The sequence below is a fragment of the Myotis brandtii genome, unplaced genomic scaffold (assembly GCF_000412655.1).
Source record: "Myotis brandtii unplaced genomic scaffold, ASM41265v1 scaffold454, whole genome shotgun sequence".
Taxonomy (NCBI): Eukaryota; Metazoa; Chordata; class Mammalia; order Chiroptera; family Vespertilionidae; genus Myotis; species Myotis brandtii.
The window spans coordinates 1,769,997-1,783,737 of NW_005367354.1; the positions used below are offsets into that span (position 1 = coordinate 1,769,997).

The 13,741-nt window shown below is 50.3% G+C and overlaps 1 protein-coding gene across 1 annotated transcript in view; it reads left to right on the plus strand.

Moving 5' to 3' along the window:
- The first annotated feature begins 971 nt into the window (after positions 1 to 971).
- Positions 972 to 13,741, plus strand: part of OTOF (otoferlin) — a 68,066-nt gene continuing 55,296 nt past the window's right edge. Inside the window, exons 1-2 of the mRNA XM_014546615.1 lie at positions 972 to 1,005; positions 4,054 to 4,112. Of these exons, the coding sequence (XP_014402101.1) occupies positions 972 to 1,005; positions 4,054 to 4,112 (93 nt within the window). The remainder of the gene's footprint in view (positions 1,006 to 4,053; positions 4,113 to 13,741) is intronic.

Sequence of the window (13,741 nt, forward strand, 5' to 3'; positions counted from 1 at the left end):
TGAACATTAGGATCATGAGCAAGGCAGGTTGTCCACTCGCACTACTTCTGCTTAACTTTGTACCAGAATTCTAGCCACAAGGCACGAGGAAAAAACCCAGATTGGAAAGCAAGGACTAACATGGCTCCTTTTCACACACACACACACAAAAACTAATGGGTTATTAGAAAATTCTAAGGATTCTACATAAAAGTTACCATAGTTCATGAGTGGATTTAGCAAGGTTTTAGAATCTAAGCTTAATATACAAAAACTATATTTCTATAGAAAGCAACCAGTTGGAAAACAGAAATTACAAAGCAATTACTTTTATAATAGCATAGAAAGCGGCAGACATTTAGAAATAAATTTTACTAAAGACATGAAAGGCCTTCACACTAAAAGAAAAAAATGCTGAGAGAAATAAAAGAAACCCAAATACATAGAACACATGTGATATTGATGGATTGGAAGACTCAGCACGTTCAAATGTCACATCTGCGCACATTGATCTACAGGCTGAACACCATCCCAATAAAAGTCACATCAGGCTATTTTATAGAAATTGAAAATTATTTTAAAATTTATATGGACACCCAAAGAATCTAGGAGAGCCAAAGCAATTTGAAAATGGAGAAGAAAGTTGGAGGAGTCACACTATTTGATTTGATTGACGGAAAACTATATCTTGAGTGTGTAGTGAATATGCATTTATCGAAATTCATCGGATTGTGCACTTAAGAGCAGTGAACATAAATTTTATCTAGTTAAAAAAAGAGCTAGTCACACCTAAAATAACTAAAACTTGAAAAATATTATGTAAGATGAGGAAGAAGATTGTTCCTGATTATATACTGCTAAAAATACTCTACAAAAAGTGATTTATAATAGAGAAGACCATTTTTATATTTAAAACATAGGTGACTATCTAAAGGACTCATTAGTAGAATCATCGCCTTTTCTTCACGGGTGATGAACAACGCGCCAGGTGCATGAGCACCCGCATCTCCTCCATTTATAGACGAGGTAACGAAGGCAAAGCCAGGCTAACTTCTTCCAGGGCTCATGGCCAGCACGTGGCAGAGCTGGGGTTTGAACTCAGGCAGGCTGGCCATTGAGCCTTCCCAGTACCCAAAGACCCCTGGTGCTTGTAAGGGATGCTTTACTCGGACTCTCACAGAAGCAGTCTCTTGCTGGTCCTCACTGTGGTTCCAGGATGCAGGCCGGTCCAGGATAACTGTCCCAGTTTACAGACGATGACCCTGGGGGGTTGAATAGTCAGCCCCCCTCCCTGCTTCCTTCCGCCCTGAGCTGCGGCACCGGGCCCCAAACCTGCCTAGGCCCTGGCTCTTTTTCTGCACACAGGGATGCCGGGGCCCTGCTTCCTGGCGCTGGTGGGAGTAGCTGGCTTTCCGAGAGGAAGAGGCTGATCGGAACTGGGAGAGTGAAATCACAGCAGGGCCACCACTCCTGAGCTGCTGGAGGAGCAGAGGCAGCTGATTGGGAGACGTTACAGCATTGCAGCTAGGAATGGGGCTCTTGATGAAGGACTCTCCATATAGCCGGTGCTGACAATGAGGTTTTGCTGATTTTAAATAACAAAAGGGATTAACAGTGACAAGTCTGAGTGACAGGCAGGGGGCTTCACTCTCTATCTAGCTCACACTGGGAAGAGAGTGACAGCGCTGATAGAGGCCACAGCGCCAGGTCCTGCGTAGAAACATGATGTCCCTGGAGCTTGTCCTCAGAACCTTCCCCTTTAGATGCACCACAACCTGTGCTCTCTCAGGACCCGGGCCCCCCAGCCCCAGGGTCTTCTTTCTGTGGACGCTGAGGGGAGACCCTTCTCGTTTTACCTCCACCATCAGAACTCACCTGTCCTGTGTCCCACTCCGCTGCCCTGAGCCCATTCTCTGCTCCACGCTTCCAAACTGTGCTCACACTGTGCTCCCCACCGGATGTCCCTTCTCTCTCCCTCCTCCCCAATCTCTCTGCAGAGCTGATCCATCAACCTTCCCGTGTAAAAGCCCCTGCCTCTCCCACACCTTCTTGATCTGGAGGTGGAGGCCAGCTCTCCTTTTCCTGTGCTGTCACTTTATTTACCCCTTTTGCATGCCAAGCACCACATGTTGCCTCAGACAGTAAGTAGCCTTTTATATGTCTGACCTATCCCCTTCCTGGATTGTAATAGGCTCCTTCAGGCAGCATCCCATTCCAACTCATTGTGCAGCCCGCCCCACCCTCCTCCAGGGCCCATGGCTGTGCTGACACAGCAGGAGTAGGCGGGAATGAATGAATGAATGAATGAATGAATGTGCATAGGCGAATAGCCCAGTCCCTACATGCCTGCCTTTGCTCCAGGTCCGGCTCTAGCAAGGTAAACTGTCTGCAAGAGGGAGCTGTTTGGTGCAGACGGGATGTTTTGTCCCCTTAAGTCACGCCCCACGAAAGGCTAGCCTTCCATCCTGCACAGGAGACAAGAGCTGAGCTCACCTGCATCTCAGAGGGTGGCTGCAGTCCAGGTATTTGAAAATGGCCAATGACATACAAGTAACATCTATTACACTTTGGACTCCTGAGCCCCTCCATTTGGACTTACAGCTGTGAGCACAGTGTCCGCTGTCCAAATTCATGTATTGACTCGGGAGTTTATTTCAAACTGAGCGGCTCAGCTACCCCACGAGCAGCTGCCTCTGCGGGGAGGAGGACGCTGTTTAATTTCCCATCTAATGGCCTCACTCTGCCCACGAAAGCCTCCCCACCGCGGAGAACAGGCGATTTTCTTTCTCTCAAGCCTTGTTCCCAATCTTCTCTGTGGCAAGAAAGGTAATTGGATATTGGGATTTTAAAGCATTTTGTCTCAAAGCCATTTAAAATGGAGCTGAATTTCAACAGGATGGTGTGGAGTGCAGTGGATGCTAAGTGGAAGTGCACTTGAAAAGAAAGGTGGGGTTAGCAATCCCCACTGATAACTGGGGGGAAAGGGCAGAGGTCCCCCTGGCTCTGTCCCGGTGACTAGAAAGGACCCCTGGAATGATCCCCGCCACTGTTCATACAACCCCCCTAAAAGGTGGCTTTCCGCAAATGCCCCAGGCATTCTGTTTTCTTAGTAAATTGGCCTTTCCGCTGTTGCTGTATGATTGGTTTGATTTGTTTCAGCAAATCCTTTCTTTAAAAAAAAAAATATCTAGAGGTAAAATTTAACTCAGTCTGTTTGACAATATTCACCACATTTAAAATCTCCAGGGCTTGCGGCAATGAGGTTTTATTGCGTTCTGAAACAGCCCTCGTGTGTAAATTCTGCAATGGCTAATTTTACTGCGTTCGCATCCTCTCTAACAGGCTATTGGAAACACGCAGGCAGGGCAGGCTTTAGAGCTGGAACCCTGGCTCTGTCTCAGATGGCCCCGGCCCCCACCCACTGAGTTGCTTCATTTTCATTCCGGGAGACCCTTGAGCACAGCCACATCCAAAGCTCATTATGACCTTCTAGGATGAGAGGCCTTTGGTTATCAGAGGGCAGGTCCTGGGGGAACCCCCAGCGCACAAAGGTGCTCACCTGATTCTCAGTGTACATTGCCTGTTATCGGTGGGAAAATTAACAGACGCTCAGGCATCTCGTCTCCTGCCTCCCTCTTCTCCCCCGGCTGCCTCGCGGTGTGTTGTTGAGGTTTTTCTTTTTTGGTGTTTTGTTTTGTCCCCGGCTAGTGCTAAAGAGGCTTTCTTTCCCATCTGTCTACTTCACATCTATTTCCTGTGCCTGTAGCTCCTGCTTTATAGCCTCTTCCTCATCAGCTCAGATGCAGCCCCTCCCCACACGTCTAACCAGCCTTGTGCCTTCTTGAACTGAGTATCCCCGTTTGTAAAATGCAGCTAAAGGCCAGCGAGGCTGCTGAGGTCAGTCAGACCCTGTGGAAACTGCCCCGCCCAGGAGAGCGCCGCACAGAAGTGAGGTCCCACCGTTGATAACAAGTGCTCCCCAATGTTGTCATGATGACTTGCAGGTCTAGAGGTCCAACCCCAAGCTTCTTGTGCAGGGAGGTCTGACTCTAAACTCTCCTCTTTCCCACCCAGGGCAGTCCTTCCACTCCCGGGTCCTGGAGAACTGCGAGGATGTGGCTGACTTCGACGAGGTAGGATTCTCGCAGGGGCAGCTCAAGCCCTGCGCCCTGCGCCCAGAGGGGAACAGCACCTCCCTGCCTCCTGGGGGTGCGCTGGCCCCAAATCCTGGGAGGCGGTTTGCTTCAGGCACTGCTGCCGAAGAAAGCCCCATGCAGGGCTGCTGAGCCCCGCCTGCTGCCAGGCAGGGCCTCTCCTTCTCTCTGGAAAAGGCCCACTGGTGTTGAAGGCCTCAAAGTGAGCCCCAGCTCAGGGCCCAGCAGGCCTAGGGGAGGGGCTCCCCCCTCCCCCCGGGTTTGTGGAGGTCCCAGGCTAACCCACCTGCCTTCCAACAAAGCCAGTCTCACAGAAACCTCACCCCTTTCTCTCTAGGAACGGGGGTGCCCTTCCCACTGTCTCCCTGGAAAGCATTTTTTCCCCTTTTGACCCTCAGGCTCAGAGGGTTACGTTTTCCCCTAGTGCAGTGATGGCGAACCTATGACACGCGTGTCAGAGGTGACACACAAACTCATTTTTTGGTTGATTTTTCTTTGTTAAATGGCATTTAAATATATAAAATAAATATCAAAAATATAAGTCTTTGTTTTACTAAAAGGCCCACTGGTGCTGAAGGCCTCAAAGTGAGCCCCAGCTCAGGGCCCAGCAGGCCTAGGGGAAGGGCTTTCCTCCCCCCGCCCCCCTGGGTTTGTGGAGGGCCCAGGCTGACCCACCCGCCTTCCAACAAAGCCAGTCTCACAGAAACCTCACCCCTTTCTCTCTAGGAGCGGGGGTGCCCTTCCCACTGTCTCCCTGGAAAGCATTTTTTCCCCTTTTGACCCTCAGGCTCAGAGGGTTACGTTTTCCCCTAGTGCAGTGATGGCGAACCTATGACACGCGTGTCAGAGGTGACACACAAACTCATTTTTTGGTTGATTTTTCTTTGTTAAATGGCATTTAAATATATAAAATAAATATCAAAAATATAAGTCTTTGTTTTACTATGGTTGCAAATACCAAAAAATTTCTATATGTGACACGGCACCAGAGTTAAGTTAGGGTTTTTCAAAATGCTGACACGCCGAGCTCAAAAGGTTAGCCATCACTGCTCTAGTGTATGGCCCATTGTCTCATTGGTCCCTACAAGGCCCACTCTTGTTTTTATGCGTGTATGCATGTGTGTATGCGTGATTCTCTTTTATTCCCACATTCCTTCCCTCCATATACAACCCTTCTAATGTGTTTAATGTGTATCTCTTGGTTTCCTGGGTGCTCTTATAAGATTATCATTGTCTTGTGCGCATGTAATTTATGTTTGCTGAAATGGTGCTGTGTTATATATATTACTTTGTGTCACTGAGCACCAGAGTTAATTCCATCCTTCTGGCTATGCCAACCTGTTGCTTCTCCCTGCCGCACAGCGCTCCACGGGACACACCCACACACATGAGGGCGAGCTCCACCCTGGTCTGCCTGGGACACAGACTTTCAGAGTCCCAAGTGGAACAGCCCAGGTCAGACCAGGATGGGTTGGTCACCCTACACCAGTGGTTCTCAACCTTCCTAATGCCGCGACCCTTTAATACAGTTCCTCATGTTGTGGTGACCCCCACCCATAAAATTATTTCCGTTGCTACTTCATAACTGTAATGTTGCTACTGTTATGAATCGTCACGTAAATATGCAGGATGTATTTTCATTGTTACAAATTGAACATAATTAAAGCATAGTGATTAATCACAAAAACAATATGTAATTATATATGTGTTTTCCGATGGTCTTAGGCGACCCCTGTGAAAGGGTCGTTCGACCCCCAAAGGGGTCGCGACCCACAGGTTGAGAACCGCTGCCTTACACGTTTCACTTACACACTCCCCCAGGAGGCAGTGCTTTCATTACTATTCGGTTTAAATATTTCTTGCATTCCCCCATGATTTTCTTTTTTTGTTTTTAATTTTTATTGTTGAAAGTATTATATATGTCCCCTTTCCCCCTCATTGGCCTTTCCTACCCCACCCTCCCTTACGATTTTCTTTTACACCCAAGAGTTATATAACTTTCTTTAGTTTCCAAATACGTGTGATGTTTTAGCTCTTTATTTAATTCATTTCTAGTTTTATTGCATTACTATCCAAGCACATAGTTCTATGCTATTAATTCTATGGAATTTAATTTATTGAGACTTCTGTTATGACCTAATTCATGGTCATAACTGCATCCTCAGCTTAAACGGAATGTGTTAGTGTAGGGTTCTCTATAGTATAGCGCGATATAAGCTGAAGCTCATGTTATTTTATACAAGCGCAAGCTTGCCAGTTAGGTTATTCTATTTCCTGCTTCTTTTTCTCTGCTTGATCTATCATTTTCAAAATTGGCTGTGATAGAACCTCCTATTATAGTTGTTGATTTATATATTTCCCTCTGCCGTTCCATCGGTCGTTGCTTGATGTATTTTGAAACTCTAACTGGTTGCTTATATGCTCACGGTGGCTGGATCTTCTTGTCTTCTTTTCCTTTTACCGTTATTTAATATCCCTTTTTGTCTCTTGGGATGTGTTTTACATTAATTTCTATTTTATCCATGACTAGGATTGCTATCTTAACTTACTTTGGTGCATTTAGCTGGTATATCTTTTCAACACTTTTATTTTCTTGTCATATTTTTGTCATCTTTTATTTTTAATATTTCTGTGTTTTTAAATACAAGTGTGTCTTCTTGGGGCATGTATTACTAGACCTTGTTTTCATACCCAATATAAGAGTCTTTGTGTTTTAATTGATTAGTTTCATCCATTTACATCTATTATGATTGTTATAAGGCTTATTTCTACTACCATCTTAGTTTATATTTTTCACTTACTGTACTTTTGTTTGCTTGTTTTCTCCTTTCCAGCTTTCCATTGAATAAATGACGTTTTCTTCTGTTAGTTTGAAAAGTTATACATTCTATTTTTGTTTTCAAGGTAGTTACCCTTACTTATGATTATTATCCCTATTGATAGCTTAAATAAATAAATAAATAAATTATTATTATTTCCCCTTGGACTTGTTTTCCTTCTTATTTGAGTACTTCCTCCAAAAGCATTTTTAGTTTGGGTCTTTGTGTAACATACTTAAAGCTTTATAACTCTGAGAATATTTTTTCTTATTTCTTCCAATTTGAATGAGTTTCACTAGATATAAAACTCTGGGTTCAGAGTTCTTTCACAACCTCAAAAATATCATTCCATGTTGCTATTTTTTTGTTGTTGTTGTTGTTGTTTTTTAATTTATTTTTTTAAATTTTTTTATTGCTTAAAGTATTACCCCATGTTTCTACTGAGAAGGCTGGTGGCCATCTGATTCTTGTAACTTTATGGATGGCATTTTCTTTCTGGGAAAAAAAAATGTAATCCCTTTATCTTTGGTATTCTTAGTTTTATTATAATGCTTCTGATTTTACATTTCCTTATCTTTCCTGTTTTGCACTATCTTGTGAGCCCTTTTAATTGAAGGCCTTTTATCCTTCGTTTATTATAGAAAATTCTATCTCCATTATTTTTTTTCAAATATTCCTTCCATTCAGTTTTTATATAATTCTCTCCTTGGCCAGCCCCTATTATCAGATGTCAGCACTTCTATTTCTAGCTGTGATTTCTTAGCTTTTATGTTTTGGGTCTATCTAACTTTTCCTGCTGTCTTCTGAGGGAGTTCTTCAAATTGATCCTCCAAGTTTACTAATTTGTTCTTCTTTGTGCTTCCTTGTCCTGGTTTCATTGCTAATATATTTCTCTATGGTCCGTTGGTTCTCCTGACCCTGGTCCAGCTGGTACATCTGTTCAGCGTGTTGTCTCCTTTGTAGGAGGGGCCTCGCCAAGTGGCTCTTTACTTGCCTGTGCACGTCCCTCTGGTGTCAGCGACTCTGTTGGTCACAAGTCTTCAAAGGCTGTGTCTGTTTCTAGGGGGTGATGGGCGGGATGGGCACCAGAAGGGCCCCAGTCACCAGAGAGAGTCGGGGCCTCATCTCTGAGCCTTTACGGAGAAACATGGTTGACAGAAGGCAGTCTAGCTTTTTAACAAACTGGCTGTGGGGGTTCACGGAGAGAAGGTGTGAGCGGCTGGTCTGTCCACACCTGTTTTCCTCAGTTCCCTCCCAACAAGGCTGTTACCCCCACTTTATCAGTTAAGGAGCAAGCAAGGAGCGCCCGAGGTCGTGCCGGGGAGAGGTAAGGGCAGAAGGTACACAGATTTCCTCTGACCTGTTCTCCCACTGCCGCTCCCATTCACCCCCGGCCCAGGGTCAGCCTCCGTCCACCCCACACAGTCAAACAGCCCTCGGTCTCCCTGGGCTCCTCTGACTTGTTTACCGATTTGTTTGCTGTTTCCTGGAATCTGTATTTCCCTCTTGCTTCTGCAATTTCTCCAGGTTGACTTTGGGGCAAGAACCAACAGCCTCAAGTCACCATCTTGGCACAAGCAGAAGTTCTGATGTGATCCCCCATCGCAGCTCACCCCTCCTTCCCAGGCTCTAGCGCTTACGTCTGGCTGGGTTTGGACTTGGAAGGGCCTATGGCAGACTGTTCCCTTTGCGGCTGGCATTTAGCTGAGCAGACACCATCCTGAGGGGCCACTCGGAACCTCTGTCTCCTCCTCACCCTGGGCCCATCCCACAACCGTGTCCATAGGCCCAGAGCTACTGGCACCAGGGAGCAAGGCCGTGACCTTCTCCCCCCGGCTCTGGAGCAACCACTGATCACTACAATTATTACAGCCCCAGGCTGTGCCTTCTCCCCTTCCTGGGGCGGGTGAATTTCTGCCTCAGTTTTTCTAAGCCTCAATACCCACATTTGTCAAATAGGGATGCTGATGCTGTGAAGTCTCTTTGTAAAATGATTAACAAAATGAGGAATACTCCTCCTCACCCTGGGCCCATCCCACACTCCTGTCCATAGGCCCAGAGCTACAGGCACCGGGGAGCAAGGCCACGACCTTCTCACCCGGGCTCTGGAGCAACCACTGATCACTACAGCCCCAGGCTGTGCCTTCTCTCCTTCCTGGGGCGGATGAATTTCTGCCTCAGTTTCTCTAAGCCTCAATACCCACATTTGTCAAATGGGGATGCTGATGCTATGAAGTCTCTTTGTAAAATGATTAACAAAATGAGGAATCATTGTGACTACAGAACCGTTGCTGGGTCCTCAGCCAGTTGTCTTGGCCTCAGGCGTGCCCCACTACACAACCTGCCCATCCTCTTCCTCTCCTTATTCCCTCACTCAGGGCCCCGAGAGGAAGCAGCTGGTTGGTGAAGATGCAGGCTGCCTGGCCCACTCCCCCACAGTCCCGCCTCCCTGGGCCTCGGCCTGCAGTCGGTCAGGCAAAGCACCCGACTCCCTCCCCCTCACCAAGTCTCCCAGGGGACATGTCCACCCAGGCCTCCAGCCAGTGAGCAACCTGATGCCCCTCCAAGGGCACTGCCACTCCTTTCCATTAACTGCCCCCGGGACACCTGAGCCACAGGTATACATGACATTCGAAGTTAATCACCGTGTCCTTCCCAACGCTACCTGGCGTGGGGCAGCTGGAGAGTCAGTCCATGCGGCCCCCCAGCAAGGGAGTTGCTGGGTCCTCAGCCAGTTGTCTTGGCCTCAGGCGTGCCCCACTACACAACCTGCCCATCCTCTTCCTCTCCTTATTCCCTCACTCAGGGCCCCGAGAGGAAGCAGCTGGTTGGTGAAGATGCAGGCTGCCTGGCCCACTCCCCCACAGTCCACTGCTGGGTCCTCAGCCAATTGTCTTGGCCTCAGGCGTGCCCCACTACACAACCTGTCCATCCTCTTCCTCTCCTTATTCCCTCAATCAGGGCCCCGAGAGGAAGCGTCTGGTTGAAGATGCAGGCTGCCTGGCCCACTCCCCCACAGTCCCGCCTCCCTGGGCCTCGGCCTGCCGTCGGTCAGGCAAAGCACCCGACTCCCTCCCCCTCACCAAGTCTCCCAGGGGACATGTCCACCCAGGCCTCCAGCCAGTGAGCAACCTGATGCCCCTCCAAGGGCACTGCCACTCCTTTCCATTAACTGCCCCCGGGACACCTGAGCCACAGGTATACATGACATTCGAAGTTAATCACCGTGTCCTTCCCAACGCTACCTGGCGTGGGGCAGCTGGAGAGTCAGTCCATGCGGCCCCCCAGCCAGGGACCGTGTTCTAGCACCTAGTGCGTGCCAGCCCCCAGGCTCAACAGCACACGGATGAGGATTCGTGCAGGAACTTGGGCCTGGGGAGCCCCTGTGCCAGTGGGGAGAGACCAGGGAAGGGGCGGACGCCAAGGAGGGATGAGCAGAAGCACGCACCACTGTCAGAGAGGAGCCCTGAGATGGGAAGGTCCCGCTCACCCAGGGGCGGGCAGGGGCGTTTCTGGTTGTCACAGGGGCGACCCCTGGCACTCAGTGGAATGGGGGCAAGGATGCTAAATGACTTGGGACGCTCAGGACCCTCCGGCACTCCTCCCCCCACAACAGCCATCAGAGGATCATGACAGCAGCTTCCAGCAGCAGCAGCACTGAGCTGCCTCCTGAGCGAGTCCTCCTCCACCCAACCTCCACCTGCAGAGGATGAAACGCAGGCTCCGAGAACGCGAGTCTCGCCCCCCCCCCACCCCCGTGGCAGAGCTGTGAGGGGCAAAGCCGGGGTTCAAAGTTCACTTCTAGGTTTGATTTGAAGCCTCCTCAGGATGTAACTACTCCTGGGCCTGGCCACCCCCCGCGAGGCTTTGTTGGGTGGGAGTCTCTCCACCCCCCCTCCCTCCCCCCGCTGCCTCCATTTCTCCCTCTGAGAAGTGGCCACGCCTGGCCACCACCGGTCAGCAGCGCACACCCCACAAAGCAGGAGAGGCCAGCCTCCCACCCCTGCTCAGGGAGGGCCCAGGGGAGCTGCGCCCCGGCTTGCACCTGTCTCCCCAGCCTGGAGCGGACAAATCCTGAACTTCCTGCCAGTGACCCCAGAACAAGCTTGGAAAGGAACCCCAGTTGCTCCTCACAAAACCTCTGAGGCCTCTTGGCTTCCCAGAAATCCCTTTTCTCGTCCTTACTGCGCCCAAGGCCCTGGAACCAGCTCACTGGTACAAAGCACACTGGCTGGGCATCATGAGCCCTGGGCTGCAGTCCTCACTGAGGCATTGATAGACTGTGGCCCTGGGCTGGCCACCCACCCTCTCCGGGCCTCGGGGTTCCCCTTCTGTAAAATGGGGGTATGCGCCTTGCTCTGCCCGCCTGACAGAACGGTGCATGGCTGAAAAATGAAATAAAAGACAGGAAAGCAAACCCCCTCCTCTACTCAGACAAGGATGGGAGGGGCTGCTGCAGGCGGGGCTGAGCAGGAGGAGGGGGCCTCGGAGGGAAAACAATGCTGCGGACAACAATGGGTGGAAACAGAGCCTGGATTCGGTGTCTCCTTTCCCAGAGGCTGGAACCTGAGATCCTGCATTTAACTTACAGCTCTGGGGAGGGAGGGAGAGAGAGAGAGAGAGAGAGAGAGAGAGAGGCTTTGCCAGGCCAGCAGCCAGCAGCGGCCCTGCCCTGGAGAAACAGGACTGGCCACACCAGACCCACATCAAACCAGTTTGGCTCTAAGCCAGGCCCCATGTGGCCAGACCCCACAGGAGCGGCCAGATGACAATAGCGCTTGCAGGGAGAGTAAGAAAAGCAGCTGCTCTTTGCTGAGTGCTCAGCATGCGGCGGGGCGGGCTGAGAGCTTTACACGGGGCTATAACTCCCTGGGTGGGCATCATCCCAGGTGATAAGGAGCCAAGTCAGGGTTTGAACCCAAGCTCAACTGATTCCACAGCCTAGGGCCACTTGCAAAGTGGACAGGACTCATTCCTGCCCTCAGGGGGGCTCAGTCTAGTGGGGAGATGGACCCAGAACAAAGAGGGACGATGGGCCTTCTGAGCCCTCGGGGGGGGGAGGGTCAAGAAGCTCTCATCTACCCACTTTGCTTTTACTTGGAAGTCATGGGCTGCGAGCTCTGAGGGGCCAGGAGTGTACCTGTCTGGTTCATCATTGGCTTGACACCCAACCCAGGACTCAGGGGATATTGCCAAGTGAAAGAATAAACCCAAGTTGAGTCTTAAGTCTTTAAATTCCCAAGACATTCTCTCCCCATTGTACCTAAAGCTTTGCAACACACCCTAAGATTTTCCTCTCCAAAATCTAGAAGACTGTCCTTTTAAGGATATTGTCCTGCCAATTTAGGTCATTCCAGACCAGTCGATGAAGCTAGGATAACCCAGGTCATTCTCCAGCCTGCATCAGGGAAACCTTTCCGTGGAGTCCTAGATTGCTGGGCCGATAGGACGCAGAACTCTGCCGCCCTGGCCAGCCAGGTCACGGCCAAGTCTGGAGCTGGAGAACTGGGTCACAGCCCCACACTCCCCGGGCTCCTGCGACCCCTCAGCCAAGAAAAATTCAAACCAAGCCACAGCCGGTGCCTCTGCTTCTAAGGGGGCCAAATGGAGGTAGCAAAGAGCGCCCTGGGCCCCAAGTCCCGTCCTTAAGCCACTTCCCTGGAGCTAGGAGGCTGGTTCAGGTTGCAAAGTCCTGCCTGATCCAAACCCCAGAGGGAGAGGGCAGGTGGGCTGGAGAGAGGGCAGGGGGAGTTGATGCTTGCCTCCACCAGGAAGGTCTTCCCTTGAGCAGTGCTCCTCAAACTTGGCCACACATGGCATTGCCTGGGGCTCTTCCCATACTGACACCTGGACCCCACGCAGGGACTCAGTTAATCAGTCTCAGGTGCAGGGTGGGCCTTGGGATTTCTTAAAGGTTCCAGAAGTGATTCTCATGTGCAAGCAGACTTGAGGACCTCTGCTAGGTGCTGGCCTAGGAGGGAGGGGGAGGGGGGTGAGAGAGAGAGAGAGAGAGAGAGAGAGAAGGGAAACTAATATAGGGTTGAAATGATGGGGTGATAACAGAGGAGCAAACAGGAGAGAAGGGAAATGGAGAGACCAGGGAGAGTGTAGGTGGATGGAAAATGGGGAGAAGCGTGGGGAGAGGGAAGAATATTCAAGGGGGAGGAAGCCAGCGGTGAAAGAAGCGTATGGGACTCACGCTCAAGCCTCTCCTTCCTCTCGTCATGAAAGCCCAGAGGAGGGCTCAGTCTCTGGCGCCCGTAGTGACAACCCGGCTGGGCCCGGTTCTAGGGGTTACTTGCTCACATTCTCTCCTCCTGGGGCTCCTTCCTGGAAACATCCCTTAAAGGGCTCCGAGCCCCATATCCGCCTGCTTCCTCTGGACTCTCACCTCCTGTCAGAGGCTCCCCTCCCCTCTCCCAGTCCGCAAACTGGCTAAGGATGGTCAGCTGTTTACTCCCGAGGGCCCTTGTGGCCCATGCTTCCTCCATCGATGGGCAAGTGGGTGGTGATGGGCAAACAGAAGTCCTCTAACGTCATCTCCTTTTTCTTCTCATCTTTCTCTCCTTTCAAAGCCCAAACCCCACCCACAGACCCTCCGGTGGATCAACCACAGACCCTCCGGTGGATCAAACACCCCTGCCCCTTCATCCCAAGAAAACGGACCTTGGTGGCTCCCCAGCCCTCTCCCCTCAGCACCGAGCTACTGATTCCGGCCTTCATGCGCCTGTTTATTTCCCCGAAGCCCAACAAAAGCAACTTCATTAAGCAAACTGCATACTCTATGCT